General features: G+C 48.4%; 1 protein-coding gene and 1 long non-coding RNA gene across 13 annotated transcripts in view; one reads left to right on the forward strand and one right to left on the reverse strand.

Annotated features, from left to right (window-relative positions):
• LOC101315787 (glycogenin-2) overlaps window positions 1-21,654 on the reverse strand; it is a 35,202-nt gene that overhangs the window by 11,361 nt on the left and 2,187 nt on the right. For 6 of the 12 annotated variants that reach the window (XR_004524519.1, XM_033849797.1, XM_033849796.1 and 3 more), the window contains exons 2-8: window positions 20,159-20,284; window positions 16,454-16,595; window positions 10,874-11,048; window positions 9,017-9,179; window positions 6,748-6,874; window positions 5,017-5,239; window positions 2,259-2,453 (exon numbers count right to left, since the gene is read on the reverse strand). Coding sequence is in view for 11 of the 12 variants with exons in the window: in XM_033849797.1 (XP_033705688.1) it covers window positions 2,259-2,453; window positions 5,017-5,239; window positions 6,748-6,874; window positions 9,017-9,179; window positions 10,874-11,048; window positions 16,454-16,595; window positions 20,159-20,284 (1,151 nt within the window). In the remaining variant the exon portion in view is untranslated. The other 6 variants (XM_033849799.2, XM_033849800.2, XM_033849798.1 and 3 more) reach the window with 6 other exon arrangements.
• Window positions 18,690-19,267, forward strand: LOC117310348 (uncharacterized). Its single transcript, XR_004524520.2, has 2 exons — window positions 18,690-18,796; window positions 18,946-19,267. It is a non-coding gene; the product is annotated as an uncharacterized lncRNA (long non-coding RNA).

Below are 21,654 nucleotides of genomic sequence, written 5' to 3' on the forward strand. Positions count from 1 at the left end.
AAAAAACAAGGAAAGGCATCCCTAATCTTTCCACTAACTGCATTTCCCAACCCAAGAGGCTATAGGACAGGACACTTGGCTGAGAAGATAACAAACTGCAAAAATATTTATCTAACACACATGCCTTTATATGGGAAATAAATGAGATATTCAACTTTTTTTTTTTTTTTTTTTTGCGGCACGCGGGCCTCTCACTGCTGCGGCCTCTCCCGTTGCGGAGCACAGCCTCCGGACGCGCAGGTTCAGCGGCCATGGCTCACGGGCCCAGCCGCTCCGCGGCATGTGGGATCCTCCCGGACCGGGACACGAACCTGTGTACCCTGCATCGGCAGGCGGACTCTCAACCACTGCGCCACCAGGGAAGCCCAAGATATTCAACTTTTGAAAACGGAGACCTACTCCTCGACACTGCCATGACTATACATACAAAGGCTGCTACTTGGAATAAGGATCCCAGATCCAGACACCCAGCTCTTCCGCAGTTACAGGAATTTATGAAAATCATTTTTTTGGTTTTTTGGACTAGTTCCAAATCCCCAAAATAAAGAACCCAGAGTGAATCATTCAATGGATGGCCGGTAGGTGGCAGCAATGCTGCATAATTAATTGCAAAGATGGCCTGGGAGTGCAAAATAATGAAATATACACACACACACACCACAAAAAAGCACCCCTTCCTTCTAGAAGGGCAATGACCTTCTCATTTTTAGAGACACAAACTAGTTGGCTTACAACAATGCCATCATCAAAAAATGTACAAACAATAAATACTGGCAAGCATGCGGAGAAAAGGGAACCCTCCTGCACTGTTGGTAGGAATGTCAACTGGTGCAGCCAGTGTGGAGAACAGGATGGACGTTCCTCAAAATACTAACAGTATTTACCCATATGACCCAGCAAGCCCACTCCTGGGCATAAACCCAGAGCAAACCATAATTAGAAAAGCTACATGCACCCCTATGTTCACTGCAGCACTGTTTACAGTAGCCAGGACATGGAAGCAACCTAAATGTCCATCAACAGAGGAATGGATAAAGAAGATGTGGCACATATATACAATGGAATATTACTCAGGCATAAAAAAGAACGAAATAGTGCCATTTGCAGAGACATGGATGGACCTAGAGACTGTCATACAGAGTGAAGTAAGTCAGAAAGAGAGAATCAAATATCGTGTAATATCGCTTCTATGTGGAATCTAGAAAGATGATACAGATGAACTTATTTGCAAAGCAGAAACAGAGACACAGATGTAGAGAACAAACTTATGGTTACCGGGGGGTGGGGGGAAGGCAGGGTGGGATGAATTGGGAGATTGGAATGGACATACATATACTACTATATATAAAATAGATCACTAATGAGAACCTACTGTAGAGCACAGGGAACTCTACTCAGTGCTCTGTGGTGACCTAAACGGGAAGGGAGTCCAAAAAAGAGGGGATAAATGGATACGCAGAGTTGATTCACTTAGCTGTACAGCAGAAACTCACGCAACATTGTAAAGCAACGACACACTAAAAGAAATTAGTTTTAAAAACTGGACACAAGAACTGTGCTCTGGTGCTGCTGAACAGGAACAGTGTATCGTACAGTGCTTAGGGCTGCACCCGGCAAAGAATCAACCTTCAGGAAGTGTGAAAAGCAAAACAAAAAACACCAATGCAGACTGATGACGTTCACGGTTCTGGAGGTCAGGCGTCCGCGCTGGGCCTCACTGGGCAGCTGCCCTTGGCAAGGCCGAGCTCCTTCTGGAGGTTCTGGCCCATTTCTTCGCCTCTTCCAGATCATAGAGGCACCTGTGGCTCCCGCACACCTTCAAAGCCAGAAGCTCACATCTCCCCATCGCTCCCCGTCTCACTCCTGCTTCTCTCCCATCTCATCAAGCTTCCTTTCGCCTCCCTCTTAGGAGAACCCTCGTGACAACACTGTGTCCTCCCCGGATAAACCAGGACCACGTCCCCACGTCAAGGTCCTGAACTCAACCCTGCCTGCAAAGACCCCGTTTCCATATGAGGCAGCATTTCCAGCTTCCAGGGATTAGATGCAGCTGTCATTGGCTTTACTGTGACGTGCAATTTTGCCATTTTCTCTAAAGAAACTCAGGAGGCCCTAATACCACAGAGCAAACTGAAGACAGGTTCCTCCCGTCCCCCCAGCCCCTCCCCGGGACCCCGGGGAGTATCCTCTCTGCTTCACCTCGCGGGGGAACCAGCGTCTGTGTCCCCATCGCACCGGTGCGAAGAGCACATACTTACATCTTCCACAGGGCATGCGTCAGGCGAAGCGGGGGTCTCCTCCACCACCACCATGGTGCTCTCAGGCCAAGGCTGGCGGGGCCCCTCCGCCCAACTGGTATAGGGCTCCCCGGAGCGGGGCACAGCATTTGCACACGACCCCTCAGCAGTGGGCGCTGAACTTGAACAAGGCACCCCAGCGCCCCCGAGGTGAGCCTGCAAGAAAAGGTATTCACAGTTAGCAAGGTCCTCCTGACATCTTTGCCAATCTCCCGCTGCCCATCCCCTCCCGTGTGGCCAGTGGTCCCCAGTGCCGACATCCGCGTTCACATTACTGCTCCAGGTGAGAAGGACCCCCAGGCACAGGGTCTCCACATTTTACTCTTAGAACCACCTGACTTGGTCTTATTTTCCTTCCTAGCCAACCCAGTACCTCGCATACTGCTTTGCAGAAAAGAACAGCAACTTCCTATCAAGAATCTGAATAAACTCCTACTCATTCGTGTCGCATGGTCAGAGAAAGCTTTAGTTCTCTTGAAAAGCAGCACCCAGGTGCACCAAACAGAAACCATAGTAAAAACGCTAAAATGTGAACTCGTTTCAAGATCCCAACGCAAGCATCTGCGGACACTGCACTCCGTCGTACCGATACATGCACTAGTCAAAAACTGACCAGGAAATAAAATTTCCTGGGACCTTATTTTAAAAGGTCTTTGGGGCTTCACTGGTGGCGCAGTGGTTGAGAGTCCGCCTGCCGATGCAGGGAACGCGGGTTCGCGCCCCGGTCCGGGAAGATCCCACATGCCGCGGAGCGGCTGGGCCCGCGAGCCATGGCTGCTGAGCCTGCGCGTCCGGAGCCTGTGCCCCGCAACGGGAGAGGCCACAACAGTGAGAGGCCCGCATACCGAAAAAAAATAAATAAATAAAATAAATAAAAAATAAAAGGTCTTTGGCAAGGCAGGTGCCTCCCTGTTAAGTCCACTGCAGAGGGACTTCCCTGGTGGTCCAGTGGGTAAGATTCCACGCGCACAACGAAGGGGGCCCGGCTTCGATCCCTGGTCGGGGAACTAGATCCTGCATGCATGCCACAACTAAGAAGTCCGAGTGCCACAACTAAAGATCCCACAGGCCACAACTAAGACCAGTTGCAGCCAAAAAAAAAAAAAAAAAATTCACTGCAGAAACTCTACTATGGACAGCATGTAGGGTTACAGTTATAAAAAATCAAATGGGGCTTCCCTGGTGGCGCAGTGGTTAAGAATCCGCCTGCCAATGCAGTGAACATGGGTTCGAGCCCTGGTCCGGGAAGATCCCACATGCCGCGGAGCAACCAAGCCCGTGCGCCACAACTACTGAGCCTGCGCTCTACAGCCCGCGAGCCACAACTACTGAAGCCCGTGCGCCTAGAGCCCGTGCTCCGCAGCCAGAGAAGCCACCGCAATGAGAAGCCCGCGCATCGCAACAAAGAGTAGCCCCTGCTCGCCACAACTAGAGAAAGCCCGCACACAGCAATGAAGACTCAACGCAGCCAAAAATAAAAATAAATTAAATTAAAAAAAAAAAGAAACCACCTCCGAATGCTACTTCCATCGAGGAGGGAAAGTGGAAAAGGCCCCCTCCTATGACATTTGTAATCAATCATCTTTAGCCACTTAATCTGTGAGGGGCTCTTTCTCTGATGAAGGCGGCTGATTTAAATAATTATTTTTATCCATCAGCCCTGTTAAATCACAGCAGCAATTCTGCTCATGAAACATTTACGGTTTTACACCAAAAAAAAAAAAAAAAAAATGTTGCCTGCCTCTTTCAGCATTCTCCTGCATTAGATATAGGGTGTAGACGCAGAAGGAAAACTAGCACAAGACCTAAAGTTGGGCTGGCCATTAACTTCCAACTATGGTCTTTCTTTCTTGCGACGAAATGACGTATCTTTCCTTGCCCGAGCCCTTCCTGGGGTGTATCAACATTATTTACTACCTTCTAATTCCGTCCTTTTTTAATGAACATGTCTATAGACATTGAACTTTTTAAAAACCTTATTTCTTTCATTAACGCAGGCCTTGACAGATTTTTTTAAAATATGTAACTTGGTGAGGAATTCCCTGGCGGTCCAGCGGTTAGGACCCTGCACTTTCACTGCTGAGGGGGTGGGTTCAATTCCTGGTCAGGGAACTAAGATCCCGTAAGCCAGAAAAAAAGAATTTGGAATAAAAAGTGACATTTTAAAAATAAATAAATAAAAATATAACTTGATAATTGCTTAAGATATCCTAAATCTGTCTTTCCTAAAACATAAAAAATGAGAAGAGGGACTTCCCTGCGGGCACAGAGGTTAAGAATCCACCTGCTAACGCAGGGGACACGGGTTCGACCCCTGGTCCGGGAAGAGCCCACATGCCACGGAGCAACTAAGCCCGTGCGCCACAACTACTGAGCCTGTGCTCTAGAGCCCGCGAGCCACAACTGCTTAACCCGTACACCTAGAGCCCGTGCACCGCAGCAAGAGAAGCCACCGCAATGAGAAGCTCGTGCACCACAGCGAAGAGTAGCCCCCACTCGCCGCAACTAGAGAAAGCCCGCGTGTAGCAACGAAGACCCAACGCAGCCAAAAATAAATAACTAATTTTTAAAAAAGAATAAAACCACTTATAAAAAAAAATGAGAAGAGACTCCAGAAAAAGAGGGAGGAATGTGTATTTGAAGAAAACCCACAGGTGTGGATCACGGAGAGTTTATCCCCGGTCTGAACTCTTGGATGTCAAGGGTATTGTGTGCTTACTGTGTGTCCTGGAGATGTCTGTTCGTCCTCGTGCAGGATATTTTCATAAAGAGGCAGAATGCTGCGGTGGTAAATCCCCCACCAGAGGTTAAGGAAGGACGTCTGATGCTGGCTGACAGACCCAGAGCCCTCCTCCAAGACGGAGCCCGTCTGGGGATTGTACTTGTAGTTCCAAGGCTTCGTGGACCCCAAAAAGTGGACCACCTTCGCGCTCGAGCCGAATCTGAGGAGGAAACACAAAGCATCCGGACTTCCTCTTGGAAGTGACCACACACAGAGAGCCTGTGACAACCACAGGACTCATCACAGACAGCGGGACGTAAAGACGCATCAACGAGTTATGGACGATCCTGTCATTAACGACCGCCTAGACTTGCGGTAAAAATAACTGCTTCATTAATCCGCGTGTGCAGCCTTTCATTTTCCACAGACCAAGAAACATAATCGTAACTCACTTGGGATGTTCCCCAAAACGGGAAGAAGAAATCAGGAGTCTTTTAGAAAGATGGGCAGTACCGTAGCCCAAATCATCTTATCCTGAAAACGATAAAAACTTTAAAAAGTTGATTTTATAGTAGATAACGCAAGCTGCAGACCAGGAAACTGGCTTCTTGTACAAGATGGTGAAGTTTACCCTCTCGACCTTTTTTTTTTTTCATTATCACCACTCTCACCAACCTCGAAACTTTTTAAACAATTTTTTCTTAATTGCTTTCCTATGACATTTTAATATCGTATTTGCCTCGTATATCGACATTCTGTAGGTACAGCCGTGCTTTTTACATTAAAAAGGATACGATGGCTTGACACCCCACAAACCAGTGTCTGCCTCCTTGGGGGCAGTGCAGCCCCTATTAAAAAAGCACGCTCAAAATCTTCTCAGATTTTCCATTTTCACTTATAACAATGTCCCCCAGAGCAGTGGATCTCACACATTTGGTTCTAGGACCTCTTGACATGCTTACAAATCACAGAGGAACAAAAATGTTTGTTCACGTGGATTCCATCTGTCCATATTCACCGCAACAGAGGTTAAAACTGAGAAATTAGAAAACCCGTGTACCAACTCATTAAAAAAACCGTGGGCCCATGATATGTTAACATAACTTTTATATTTTTTCATAAAGTGTAACTATAACTATACATTACTATATATCTTTTAAATGTGTAAAAAGTGACATCTTTCATATCTCTTCATAAACTATAACTATATATATTTTTTAAATGCGTAAAATGCCACATCTTTCGTATCTTTTCATAAAATATAACTCTCTATATAACTATATTTTTAAAAATTTGTAAAACGAGTGACACTGCCTATTTTACGAGGAGACGGTTGGTTTCTCATATCTGCACCTGCATCCAGTACAATGCTTTTTTATCACATCATGTCATGGCGTTTCTGTAAAACCCCACTGTCCAATTATGAGAAAACAAGAGTGAAAAGATGAAAATGACATGTTAAAATTAATTTTTTAAAAGTCGCTTTGACTTCAAAGACCCTTGAGAGAGGGGCGGGGAACCCCTGGGGGTTCCCTGGGCAACACTTTGGGAACCACTCTCCTTAAGCCTAGCTGCCTTGATGACCTATCATGTAAAGCAATAAATAAGCGAGCAGAAGGATGATCTGGTTTTTTTTTTTTTTCCTTCAAAATGCCAAAAGGTGATATTAGATTCTGAGAGAGGATGGTTGACCAGGTATAGAAGAGTTGGGCTTGGCACGAAACTCACTGTTTGAAAGCAGGGCTGTAGGTGTAGGCCGTGTTGCTACTCAAGTTATAAATGAATGGCAAGTGTTTCTGGATGTCTGCTGTGGACCAGTTGCTGAAGAAACTGTTCAACAAGCCTTGGTCTGCCCCTAGAGAGTTAACAAACAGACAAAGAAGTTAATAAAGAATGGTACAGTGCACCAAGAAAATGCAAGACATGTCTGAAGACATCATGGAAAGACACTGGTATCCCAGCGCACAAATTACATTTCCTCTCTCAACCCACTAAAACATGGTCGTTGTCTCAAAAGTGACGGATAACCCACACCATTCATTTAAAAAGTGCAGAGTCTCGGGACTTCCCGGGTGGTCCAGCGGTAAAGAATCTGCCTTCCAATGCAGGGGATGCAGGTATGATCCCTGTCCGGGAACCAAGATCCCACATGCCATGGGGCAACTAAGCCCACGCGCTACAACTACTGAGCTCGCACACCTCAACGAGAGAGCCCATGTGCTGCAAACTACAGAGCTCATGTGCTCTGGACCCCGCACACCACAATTAGAGACAGGAAAAAAAAAAACACAAACGCCACAACTAGGGAGAAGCCCGCATGCCACAAAGAAGAGCCCACAGCTCAACCAAAGATCCTGCGTGCCACAACTAAGACCCAAAGCCGCCAAACAAAGAAAATAAAATGAAATAAAAATAAAAAGTGCATAGTCTCTCCAGAATTCTCCACCGATGGTGCAAACAATTAATAATAAAATCGCACACTGTCTCCAAAATTCTCCACCCCTCCCCAGGGAATTCTATCTGGTATTGACAATCGCTGTTCCCATCAATTTTGCCAACTTTGTTACCTCGTCCTTACCTAGAAGGAATTTTTCTTTTCTTTTTTCTATCAATGTTTATTATTATGTCTTTATTGAGGTATAGCTGCTGTACAATAGTATGTAAGTCACAGGTGTATAATAGTGATTCACAATCTTTTAGACATTATACTCCATTTATAGTCATTATAAAATCTTGGCTCTGTCCCCAGTGTTGTACAATATGTCCCTGTAGCTTATTTTATACCTAATAGTTTGTACCTCTTAATCCCCTATCCCTATTCTGCCCCCCATCACCACTGATAAACACTCATTTTTTCTCTGTATTTACGAGTCTGCTTCTTTTCTGTTATATTCACTAGTTTGTTGTATTTTTTAGATCCACATATAAGTGATACCATACAGCATACAGCATTTGTCTTTCTCTGTCTGACTTGTTTCATTTAGCATCATGCCCTCCAAGTCCATCCATGTGGCTGCAAATGGCAATATTTCATTCTTTTTCATGGCTGAGTAATATTCCATTGTGTATATGCCACATCTCTTTTACCTACTCATCTGTGGACACTGATGTTGCTTCAATAGCTTGACTACTGTAAATAGTGTTGCTATGAACACCGGGGTGCACGTGTCTTTACAAATTAGCATTTCTGGGTTTTTTTGGATATATGCCCAGAAGTGGAATTGCTAGATCATACGGCAGTTCTCGTTTTAGTTTTTTGAGGCACCTCCATCCTGTTTTCCACAGTGGCTGCACCAATCTACATTCCAATTTTTCAATAGTCTACCATTTTCTTTCCCGTTACAAAAATTCTAGTATTTTTCCCATGTACTAACGCCTGTTCAGGCAAGTGTCTGGTTCCAGTTCATTCTCTCCTTTATTCTATATCGGGGTTGGCCAACGAAGGCTTGCACCCATTTTTGTAAATAAAGTTTTATTGGAACACATCCACGCTCATTTAAGTCCTGTCAATGGCTGATTTCACCCTACAACTACGGGGATAAATATCTGTCACAGAGATGATACGCCCCACGATGCTGAAAACATTAATCACCTGGTCCTTTTTTATTTTATTTTGGCTGCGCCGCGAGGTCTGCGGGATCGTAGTTCCCCAACCAGGGATGGAACCCGTGCCCCCTGAAGTGGAAGTGCGGAGTCCTCACCACTGGACCGCCAGGGAAGTCGCCTATCGGGCCCTTTAAAGAAAGGTTGTCCACACATCCTATGTGACAGGACTGAGGAGTTCTCCCTTCTACCCATCGAAGATATTGTCAACGGTCCTCTCTACTGTGTACTTACTTACTTATGTCTTCATCTCTTCCTGCACTTGTTCTTCAATCCCCAACTTTAACTTGCCGCTCACAGATACGGGGTGGTGGGGACTATAGCTGTCGGTGGGGCAGAGGGATGTGTTCAGGCCCCATTCTCTCCCACAAATGTCCAGCTGCCCTTCACCTACCGTCAAAGCTGCCGTGGTCCGTGGCATGCCGCAGCAAGAGGCCATGCGTCTCCAGGGAAGGTTGGAAGACAAACACCCCGCTATTGAAGCAATCCGGCCATCCGGGATCTGGGGCCGCAGAAAGCTCTCTCCTACTGAACAGCTCATCGATATTGGACAGCACCTGGAGCAACAGAGCGTGGGGGATCCGTACGATCTCACAGGGAAGAACCAATCTGACTCCATATTAGACCTGTTTCTCTTAGTTTAACCTTTGTATTCTACTGCTTTTGCTGCAAGTTAATCACCAAAGGGATGTTGCCCATAAGCTTAAACAATACATAATGGCCCAGCTCCGGGAACCCTGCCTCCGGTGCAATGAGTGTTAAGCTAAAATACCTCTGTTTCGCTCACAGGAAACCCTCATCAGGCCCACCTGTGAATGGCTGCAAGAAGGAAGAAATTGTGACCAGTAGCAGGACTTCAGCCCCTCCCCTTTTAGTATAAAAGCAGCTTGAATTCTAACTCAGGGAAGATGGGTCTTTGGGACACGAGTCCACCATCTTCCCGGTCTGCTGGCTTTCCGAATAAAGTCATTATTCCTTGCTCCAACACCTCGTCTCTCAATTTACTGGCCTGTCTCGTGTGGTGAGCAGTACAAGCTTGGACTCAGTAACAGCGACGCTTCTCTTAACCTCGGGGGCACTAGTGAGAAATGCAACAGGAACTTCACAATGGGCCAGACAACGTTCAGTGATGGGAAACTTATACCCAATTTTTTGACTGACTCTCTTATTTTTTTAATTTTTTTGCAGTACGCGGGCCTCTCACTGTTGCGGCCTCTCCCGTTGTGGAGCACAGGCTCCGTACACACAGGCCCAGCAGCCATGGCTCACGGGCCCAGCCGCTCCGCGGCACGTGGGATCTTCCCAGACCAGGGCACGAAGCCGCATCCCCTGCATCGGCAGGCGGACTCCCATCCACTGAGCCACCAGGGGAGCCCCTGACTCTCTTCTTTTAGACTTATATTCAAAAGAGAAGAGTGTGTGTGTAAGATTGCTCCCTGGCTTACTTCAAGGGTTTGAAGTAACACCATCACTGAAATGCACTTATCACTTCAAGGTTCTTAAGATCCTCCATGGAATGCTCTTAATTGTATATATTCTCTTTCCTCTAGCAAATGTGACCTACAAGACCGGAAATCCATAAACAGAGAGGTCTGCAAGTCAATATCATATAATCCACTGTCTTCGAGAGCTTGACCACCAACAGCAGTTCTCTCCAACACCTACCGGCTTTCTGAACTGTGCTGTTTGGGAAAGAAATTACTCTGATTACGCACTTCTTATTTTCCTCTCCACCCCCGTTTTCCTACAGAGCTGCTTTTGCACAACCAAGACAAGCTCGCATGTATCTCCGACACTCCAACCGCATTTTACATTTCGACTCTCCAATGGCTGTTCACGAATGTGCCCATCCTGGGCTCCCACACCAAAGGCAACTACCCCAAATGACAGTAACTACCCCACAGCTTCAGAAGCCAGGTGTACCAGTCCCTTCAGGACTCTCTAATTTACAATCAAGAAAGAATACTTCTCTAATATTTTACCCTGTGTAGATAAAATAATGTGATTACAAACCCCTCCTCGGGAAGGAACATGCCTTCAAGCATCCCAGTGTACGCAGCAGGGTCCACTGCAGTAGGTGTGTTCTATCTGATGTTGATCGACTAAACGATGTTGGTGATAGTGATGGACGTTACCTGGTGGGGACCCACCGGCACGAGCTAGCAGCTTGCTTAAGGAGGGAGCAGCATGGTCTTTGTCGGGGGCTCCTCAACAGGTGGAGGGTCTGGTCCTTGCCCTCCCTTGTACTCACCAGGGTATCTGCATCCAGGAAGACGCACTTGCTATAATGGATGAGTGTCCAACAGTGAAGCTTGGTGAGGGTGACTCCGAGCTCAGGTCTCTTCAGAAAGGCCAGGTGGATGTAGTCTACACTGTCTATCAGGTTCACCTCGATGACCTCATCAAACACCCTCGAGAGGATCACCCTGGAAAAGACATGCCAAATCCCAGGAGAACAGCCCACCTTCTAACATGAGACATGCTGTCCCTTGCTGCTGCAGTCTTCATACCAGGCTTTATTTTCCCCACGTGGGTCTCGTGGCTTTGCCCACGTTCCATTCACGCTTAAAACTTAGGCAAACGTGAAAAGCAAGACGTATTAAACTGTCTTAACACAGACTGATTCGGGTCATCTCTTAGGAAGGTACTTTCTCTTTCCAAAGTGCACGGGCAGTGAGAAGGGAAGGCTGAGTAGGTAGAAACCAACAGAAGGTCTCCATCAGTTTTTACTTTACATATTCAAAACCTGCATCGCTCGTTGCATACAAGTTTGAGACTCAAATTTTGAAAGAATGTACATTTCATCAAAATGAAATGTGCCTCTGTTCCATTAAAAATTTTTTTGCTTAAATTCTACTTCATCATTGCCTGGAATATCTTTGCGATGACAGAAAATTAAGAAGGTGCTAGAAAAAGGATAGGGGCATGTCAAAAGGATACAGTAAGTCAGTCAGGAGGAGGGCCCAGTAGCCAAAGCTGACGCAATTTGGGCAAGAAAACAAAAACAAACCTAGGGCTTCCCTGGTGGCGCAGTGGTTGAGAGTCCGCCTGCCGATGAAGGGGACACGGGTTCGTGCCCCGGTCCGGGAAGATCCCACATGCCGCGGAGCGGCTGGGCCCGTGAGCCATGGCCACTGAGCCTGCGCGTCCGGAGCCTGTGCTCCGCAACGGGAGAGGCCACAGCAGTGAGAGGCCCGCGTACCGCAAAAACAACAACAACAAAACCTAAAGTATAACATGAATATTCACGGATCCACACTGATATCACAAGTGAATACATAAGTAAATCGGGTAAAAGGGGTAGCTCTTCCTCCCAGAAGAATTCCAAGTAATAAATGTAGAAGGAATGATGGAAAGAGAAAAATCACCATTAGATGAACATCACAGTGGTAAGTGTTGCAGACAAAATTCACGGATGAACCCTAAAAGCAATGAGTAAAGGTTTTGAGGAGAAACAGCATGTTTTCATAGTCTAAAAGTACCTCTCCCAAGATATTTATCAATTACAAAGACAAAAATAATGATTTTACAGTAGAGATACCCCAAAGGAGACCAAGGTTAATGTCACCAGTACCAAGACATCACACACTCCACAATATCACGCACTGAAGAAGGTACTTTCTTCTTTGTAATTCTTTCCTACTTTTCATTGCTTGGTTTCGATTTTTTTCTCTCCCTTGTGTTTTTTGTTTATACCCTTTCTAGTCCTCTGGTGGTTGCCACCCTTAAACCCTCAACGCATCTATTTAACCTTACTATTTCCTATCAAATGTAACAACAGTTATCATCTATAACTTCGCCCCAGACAAGACAGGAATATTAGCGTACGTTCACCTGTCTCCCTCCTCTTTTATCCCCCAACCACCTCCCATGGGGACTGTTAATTCCAGGTTTTCGTAATTATTCACCAATACATTCCCAATTAACTCTCAATATTACTCATTTATTTGTTTTGCACTGCTTCTTACATTCTATTTCTTCTTTCTTGGATTCACATTTCATTGTGCTTGAGTATATCCTCAAGTAATTTTTTCTCAAAGGTCGTTGAGGGGTAAAACGGCTGAGCTTCTGCATGTTTGAAACATCTTGATTTTGCTTTCAAATTGCATTTAGCTGAATACAGACATTTCATTTCAAAATTAGGTAGTCTAAGAGCTTTGAGGCATCAGCTGTCTCAACCAGGCTGAGACCTGAAATGCCTTTAGTACTTTTTCTTCTTTCTTCGTGCTCCGAAATGGGACCTTCTGTATCATCAACACTTGGGTTTCCTTCATTCATTCTGCTCAGTGCTCAGGGAACACCCACAATCTAAAATCCTTCCTCAGAGCTGAAACGTTTCCTTGAATCCCTTCTCTCCACTCCTGTCCTTTCTGAAACTCCCAGTCTTAGACAGATGCTGGAGCTTCTGAGCCTATCTTTTGTATTCTTTAGTACCTTTTCCACTTCTACTCTACATTCGTGCTTTCACGTTGCACAGTATTCAAAGTAACTCTCTGAGAAAATACCACGTCGTCACCAATTTCCTCCTGCTTTTTACCCAGTGATTTATGGCATCCTCAAGATTGTATAAAGAGGGAGGTAGAGGGCCAAGAAATGTCATTCTGCGTTACTACAAGTAGCACCTATGTCCTTATAGGCTTTTGTTCAGCTCTCCATGCCTCCTTAACTTAAATTCCTGGAGGGAGAATTAAGTTTCAAGAATGCACTTTGTGTGAACCTACAAGCACATGCTACTGGGTCCCCTTCCCTGCGGAAAGACTCCCCCAGCCATGGATGCACCACACCGCCTGGAGGGATGGCAGTCTCTTGAACACCGCCCCCTGGTCATTTGGAGTCACAGGTCACTGTTTATGTCCTACTGCCCTGACTGCATCACAGAGCACCGTCCCTCAACCCTACCAACGACCGCAAAATACATAACTGGTTCTACAACAGTGCAACTAGGTCTGCCTCAGTGAGCCTTTCCCAGTCTTTCTGTGACACTGTCTCTGAATCTTTTACAGTTCATCATGAGTAGACTGAAAGACTGAAAAAACGTGCTGACAGCTTTGGACAGCTGAGGAGATAGGAATCTAGCAGAGAACAGACATGTCTGGGTTTTTTTTGGCTTTATCAGTTCTATGTAACTGTTCCACGCACACCATGATTCAGGAGATGATGATGGGACCACAAAGAGGTCCCCCCAAGGATGTGTGGCTACCCCCAGGGTCACCGTTCCCAACGCTGGGTCCACTGCAGCCCTTGGTCTGACTCTGAAGACCCAGCGGCCCGGGCACAGGGAAACGTCCGCTGCACACAAATGTATTTTCTTCTCTTTTCTTTCTCTTTGGGGCCTGCAGGAATCATCTTAGACAAGAAGAAATACACCTCGAGCATCCATTCATCTGAAACACTATTGGGAGAATGGGTGACGGCCAATTTGGTTAAAGACTAATGACAACACTTAATGTCAATGACTAAGGTCTGTGCACGCCCCCCCTCCCAAAACACCGACGTTTAAAAACACATTTGCCAGCCTGACGCGTCCTAAGTATCACTGAGCTGTTTGATGTGACATGACTTCAATGTCCGTGAAGACAGAGTACGTATCCCTTGGTCATGCCGTCTACCCTGGTTGTATCCATCCATCCATCTCTGCTTATCATTTGGAAGAGTTCTTTCCTTATTCTATGGACAACACCCTCTCCTCGTTATAAATTTTGTAAATGGGCTCCCTAATTGGCTTGTTTTACCTTTTACGTTTACACAACTACATCTGACATGCAGCAGTTCTGGTACCCTTTGTTTTGTGTACTTAAAAATGGCAGACACGTGAAGCCATCATCTATGTCAGTATCTGGAGACGTTTTCGTTGTCACAAAGGCGAGGAGGGTTGGCGCGGGGGGCGGTGCTCCTGGCACCTGGTGGGTGGAGACCAGGGATGCTGTTACACACCCCACAGGGCACAGGACGCCCCCCATCCGAGGGTCATCCAGCCCCAGATGTCAATCATGCCAAGATCTCGACTTCTAAGATTTTCCTACACTTTACATTTTACCTTTATCTTCAAAATCTACCTGGAAATCATGTGGGTATGTGTTCAACTTTTATATAAAAGGATCACATCATTGCCTTTCTCTGATACAGTGATGTGATGAATTACAATGATAGAATTTTATACAATGAACTATCCTTGCTTTCTTACAGCAAGCATCATTTCTTTCTTTTTTTGTCTTCTTTATTTTATCGAAGTACAGTTGATTTACAATGTTGTGTTAGTTTCTGCTGTACAGCAGTGACACAGTTATACATACGTATACATTCTTTTTCATATTCTTTTCCATGACGGTTCATCACAGGATACTGAATATAGTTCCCTGTTCTATACAGTAGGACCCTGTTGTTTATCCAGCATCATTTATTTCTTTATTCCAGGCCTAGAGTTGCCTTGTTGATAATCTGTACTGGGGGGCTTTTCTCATCTATATGGAAACACAATCAAATCTGTAAATCAAGTTTCCGTATCAAGATTAGCACAGTGTCTTAAAATAAAGGAACACATTGATTTTTTTTTCCCCCTAGGCTCTCAGATAGTTCTTTTTGCATGGAAATTAATTGATTGTGCCCAGTTTTACAGAACATCCCTTACAATTGCCCAGGCCCAGGTCCTTCCCCCAGATAAGCCTTTGATAACATTCTCCATGTCTCCCACTGTTACTGGTCAGCAGAAGGGCTTCACTTCTTCTGGTGTCATGTGGACCGTCTGAATTTCCCTAGAAGGATCAAGTATTTCCTACTTTCAATTTTATCAGCAAAGTGTTCTATGTAGTATGTAAGTTTAAAATTTAAGTCGCATCCAGCCACTGTGGAAACCAGTGTGGAGGTTCCTTACAAAACTAAAAACAGAGCTACCTTATGATCCAGCAATCCCACTCCTGGGCATATATCCGGAAAAAACTCTAATTCAAAAAGAAACAGGCACCCCCCGCAAGGTTCACAGCAGCACTGCTCACAGCAGTCAAGACATGGAAGTTACCTAAATGTCCGTCGACAGATGAATGGATAAAGAAGATGTGGTACATGTATACAATGGAATATTACTCAGCCATAACAAAGGATGAAAGGATGCCGTTTGCAGCAACATGGATGGACCTAGAGATGGTCACACTAAGTGAAGTACGTCAGAGAAAGACACATAACATACGATAGCACTTATACGTGGAATCTAAAATATGATACAAATGAACTTATTTACAAAACAGAAACAGACTCACAGACATGGAAAACAAACTTATGGTTACCAAAGAAGAAAGGGGGGAGGGATAAATTGGGAATTGGGGATTAAGAGATACACACTACTACATATAAAATAGATAACCAACAAGGACCTACTGTAGAGCACAGGGAACTCTACTCAATATCCTGTAATAACCTATAAGGGAAAACAATGTGAAAAAGAATATATATGTTTGTACATATAACTGAATCACCTTCCTGCACACCTGAAAACAATACAACATTGTAATTCAACTATATTTCAATAAAAACATAAAAAAAAAAATCTTTAACTTAGCTTAGGACAGTTGCTTCTCAAAGTTGCCCTCTCCCCCCCCAAAATAACTGGCATCTGAATTTCCGTAGTTGAGACAAGACACGGTACCCACACAGCGTGTTGTCTACAAGGATTCTGAAGTTGGCCACACCCCTGGCAGAGCCTCCTCCTTTAACAACGACCGGAGGGCAATGTGCAAGTGTCTGAGGCCCCCCAGGACAGCCGGTGGTCCGGGCCCACGAACCATGGCTGGGACCTGCGCCTTCGGGAGGAAGGACCAGGTGTGTGTCTGAGTCTTACCTGAGCAGGTTGGACACCTGAGGGGTGACCAGCACCACCAGCCTCCTGGTGGCCCTGTGGTCCCGCAATGATTGCCCCAGCACCAGGGCCCCCTGGCAGTAGACGTCATTGGTAGCCAGCGTGACAAACGCTTGGTCAGACACTGTGGACGCAGACAAAAACAACAGGGTTATGTTTTCGACAGGTCGCATGGGACGGCGGGGCTGAGGGTCACCTCCGATTCTCTCAAGCTTCACAACACTAACTCAGTAACTGTTCGCTGTTCTAAGATACGCATCAAAGACATTTCACATGCATCCTTTTGTTTCAAAATAAAGCAAAACAATTCTTCTTCAAAACAAGAAAAAGAAAAAAAACCACACACAGGAAAAGAGGAAACCCTAAACACGAGTGAGACAAAGCCAAGAGGAGCATCATTAAAATTCCCTGGTTCAGATTAACAGATACAAACTACTGTATATAAAATAAACATGAGGTCCTACTTGTATGGCACAGGGAACCATATTCATTATCTTGTAATAACCTATCAGGGAAACGAGTCGAAATAATATAGATATACACGTATAACTGAATCACTTTGCTGTACACCTGAAATCGACACAACGTTGTAAATCGTCCAGACTTCAATTTAAAAAAACCTTCCTGGTGCTGCCACACGGCAAATGGGCACAGCTCAGACCCCTTATGTGATTCTGCATTCAAGTCTCAAAAACTCACCCAGAACAGGTGGGTCTTGGGCGAACACAAAGCAACAGGTGGAAACAGAGCTTTGGATTTTCTGAGTCACCGTGAGGACTCCCACCCAGCTCAGAAGAACTGGGCTCTCAGAAGGAATGGCCCAAGCCATTAATTAAATTCCACACAACCCACTTGTTGGAAAGACTTCAACTCGAGGATATATGAGGCCGAGGAGATGGGAGAAGGGAAAATATATTGTCTCATTAACCAAAAGGCCCTCAGTTTCCTAATGTCTCCGCAGCAGAGGCAGGAACTCCGACGGCCAATCCGATTTATGGCGGTTTTGAATCTAAGTGGAAACTCGTGACATTGACTTTAACGGGGACTTTGAAGCAGTGTGAGTCTGGGACCCCCAGGAGCTGGTTGCCAGGATAAAAACAAAGGGATCCAGAAATCCAGGCCTTGGCTCCCCTGCTGTCGACAGAAATTAAAATTCACAGCCCACGGCTGGAACACACAGAGCTCAGTTCTCAAAGACCAGACGGTCTTCCCCTCCAGCCACCGTGCCCTGCCCAGAGCACGGCCCAAAGATACCGTCACGCCAAACAGAACACCAGGACCCAAGCTTCTGGAGCCGGTTTTCCTGCAGCTGGCATCGTACCCTTGACATTCCTTTGGGGTAAACGCCCAAGCGTGCCTGTTCCAACAGCTCCTGTCTACACATTATCCTGTATTAAGAGGGAATGAGAATTCCTGGCATTTCCACTGCGGGCTGAGTATCAACGACAGCAGACCTCACAACTCAAGTCTGCAGCCCAAAAGATATCTGTCTAGCTATCCACCCATCCAGCCATTTTTCTACCCATCTATCATTATCTAACGTCTGTCTATCCAACTGTTTATCATTCACCTATTACCTATTTCTCTATATCTATCACCTATCTCTACCTATAGACAGAGCCACATCATCTGGGAGGTCTCTGGGGACCCAGATGGCTGAGGCATGGGGCAGGTGGGCTACAGTGGGACCAGGCAGCAGCAACGGGCAACTGTCCAGAGCTTCCGATTCTCGGGGAGGAGACAGACAGGGCTGGGTCTGCAGAGTAGGTTTCACGGAACTACTGGACTCTCCCTTTGCTAGGGGGAGGGATTATGCCTTCTGCTAACAGGATGACAAGACAGCCCCAGTGGAGAGAAGACCCCCTTTCTCCAGCGACCCCAAGACTCAACGTCACGTTCTAGGTCAAAGACACATGACTCCAAAGGCCAGCCCCCAGGGGCCGGGGCATGATGGTGCAAAATCATGGCTGGATAAGATCTCCGTCTCAAGTGCAAAGGCAGACCAGTGGACGTCAATGTCACAAAGGCTGAAAACTTCATGGACAAGTCTGCAGATTCCAACACCACCTTACCTCTAAGAAACTCCCATCTGTCAGGTTTGGGCGTGGCATCAAAAAAACACGCCACAATTATCCAAGCCTCCTGCATTGAAAGGCTTTGTTTCCACCAGGCAGGGCGCTGGGGAGGGGACTTTTGGCATGCGTGCAGGGTGGGAAAACAGAAATAGAACGGGTGGCTGTCCTCCAGCCCCAGGTTGGGGGGAAAAAAAATGCCGCAAAACCGAGTTCATCCTGAAGACGGCGGTGGCTGACAGCTTTATAACAGGTCTGGGAGAAATGTTTACTTCTCTTCCTCGCCTTCCTCTACCCCACCCCCCTTACAACCCACCCCCGGACCCTGCCCCGAAATAACATCCCGACTTCCTCCTCTGCCCCTCCTCTTATACTCAATGGTGTTTTTTGTTCCCTGCAAAGTGCTGGACACCCAGCTGGGCTCTTTCTAGCACATTCCGTGGCCGATGTGTCCGAACGACCCTCCTGAATGCTACCATTATATTGACCCCAGCGGGTTGGCAGAAAATGTGTTTTTCACTCTGCAGAGCTCCAAACCGCCGCCTGGAACACACAGACTTTTCTGCTTCTCTGCGAAGAATCTGACAGCACACCGCAGCACACGGCAGGATATCTGCCTTCTCTGCCCCAACAATTCTCCTCTCTAAGGCACAGAGGAGGTACAGAAGCATGGAAACCGCTCCCTGAATTACCAAATCGCTCCTCTGAATAAAAAGTAACCAGATTTTTTTTTTTTCTTCTGAAAAATGCGCTCATGCACGTTCAGGCCCGGACTGGTGCAAGCACGGGACGTCTTCATGATAAAAACAGGACGGGCATCTTTCCCATGGGTGGAGGTTATGTTTCATCACCACATTTCTTGGGAGCTTTTTTTGTTTTTTTGGCCATGTCGCAGCATGTGGGATCTTAGTTCTCCCATCAGGTATGGAACCCGTGACCCCTGCATTGGAAGCACGGAGTCCCAACCACTGGATCCCCAGGGAACTGCTCCATCATCACGTTTCTACGCTTTGGAAGTCTACTGTCCAAATCGGATGTCCACTCCAGACCCAAGAGAAGGCAGACAGGACCAAATTGCAGCCCTGGGGGGCCAGGGCTCGCCGAAGTCCCAGCATCTGGCCACGGTCGGCCTGCTGCCCCGCTGCGGGATTAACCCTGGATCTTTACCGGAATAACCAGTTCTGCCTCCAGTCTGACCTCGAGGGGCGAGGCTGGGGGAGGGGAACCACAGGCTCTGTCTTCCCAGAGCCATAGGGGCACGAACTCCCACGGGTCTCCGCGTCCGTGAGACGCCCACGCGTTTCCACGCTGGCCAACAAACCAGCCCATTTAATCTCCAAGGGCTACTTTTATACAGAAGGAAAATTACCAAATCTCAGCGCCCCCTGACCATACTAAACCTCGCCCACCTCCCAGCTGCTGAGACCCCCATCTCCACCTGCCCCAGGGACACCAAGCTCTCCAGCCCCAGGGGACACTGGGAAGGCGCACCGTGGGAGCTGAGGGGTTGGGGGCGACCTTGCGCGCGCAAAGCGGGGGGTGCCCCCAGCGCGGGCCAATCTGAGCCGCGCCAGGAGAGCACGGAGGCTGAGCACGAGGGGTCTTCCCGACTCACCCGGCATGGTCTGAGGCCCAGCGCGCCGTGGGCACCGGGCGGCCAAGTGCGCCTGGGCGCGGGGGCGGCCTCGAGCCGGGCCTGGCGGAGGCGTCGTCTCCAGGCGACCCGCGCGGAGCTCCGGGCCTGCGGAGACAGCTCGGCATTACAGACAGACCCCCGGGGCTGCAGCACCGCCCTACAGCCCCTCCCCCGGGTCAGCCCCTCCCCACCCCGGTCTCCCCATATTCCCTCTGCGCTCCGGGGCTGCCTCTGCCCACACCCCCGTCGTCCCCCGGCCCCTGCCCGCCCGGGTGTCCCCAGCGACCTCGCCGCGCCCCGGGCAGCCTGTGTCCCAGGCTGGCCCGGCGCCCCTCGCCCCGCAGAATACTCTTCGCCGCGCGACCACCACTGCGCCCCCACCCGCGCCCTTCCTCAGCGCTCGGGCAGCTCGCGCGCCCCCAGGCCCCCCGAGCGCCCAGGCCGCCTCCGCGCCCCTCCCCAGGCCCAGCACCTCCACTGCGCCCCCGAAGCTTCCGCCTGGCGCCGGCGCCTCCCCCGCCCCCCGGCCTTCCGCACCCCTGCGCCCCGCCCCGCTCCTCCCCCGCGCTCGGGCAGCTGCAGCGCCAAGTCCCCGCCGCGCCCAGGCCGCCTCCGCGCCGCCCGGCCCCTGCGCCCCGGCACCTGCGGCGCTCCGGCAGCCTCTGCCCGGGCCGGCGCCCCTGCCCTGCGCCCACCGCGCGTCCCCGGCGCCCCAGCGCCTCGGCCCGGCCTGCTGGGCTGCGCTCCGGAAGCCCGCCCCCGCCCCCGCTCTGCCGCCCCGGGCGCTGGTCCACGCGACCGCCGCAGCCCCGCGCCAGGCCGGCGCCGCCTCGTGCCCGGCCCCTGGCGCCCCGGAAGGAGAGCCGGGAGGGGGCAGCGGCCGCCGGGCATCCTCGCCCCGCCCCGGCCCCCCGACCCCTCCCCGCCCAATCCAGGAGTCTGAGGCGTCTCCGCTCGGACATCTCACCTTTAACCGGACAGCCCCAAAGTAAACGTTTGCAGTGGCCTCCCGGGCCGGGCCCAAGGCCGGCGCGCTGCCCGGGCAGAGGCCACGCTGGAAACGTGATCTTACTGAACGAACGCTCAGTGAGCGAAGGAAAGGGGCATGCAAGCGTCCACCGTGCGTGTACGCAGGAGAGAGTAACTGAAAATCAATGAGTGAGTGATGGAGTGATGGGCACCTCGGCTGCTGAATACGTGCGTCAGGGAGGGAGAGAATTATGAGTGAATGAATGGAGTAGATAAACGAGGGAATACATTTATGAATGAATGCATGCATGAGCGAGTGAATTAACGAATGTGTGAATGCAGGAGTGGACGAATGGAATGAATGAATGCACGTGTGAGTGCATGCCCGCATGAGTGGATGAGTCGCCATCTGAACCCTGTGAGCCACGGCGGGTTGTAGAGAAGGAGAGAGGAGTGGGCCAGATGCTGTCCTCAGGGTGGGTGCAGCCACTGGCTGGGGCCATAGG

The sequence above is a fragment of the Tursiops truncatus genome, chromosome X, assembly GCF_011762595.2.
Source record: "Tursiops truncatus isolate mTurTru1 chromosome X, mTurTru1.mat.Y, whole genome shotgun sequence".
Classification (NCBI taxonomy): Eukaryota; Metazoa; Chordata; class Mammalia; order Artiodactyla; family Delphinidae; genus Tursiops; species Tursiops truncatus.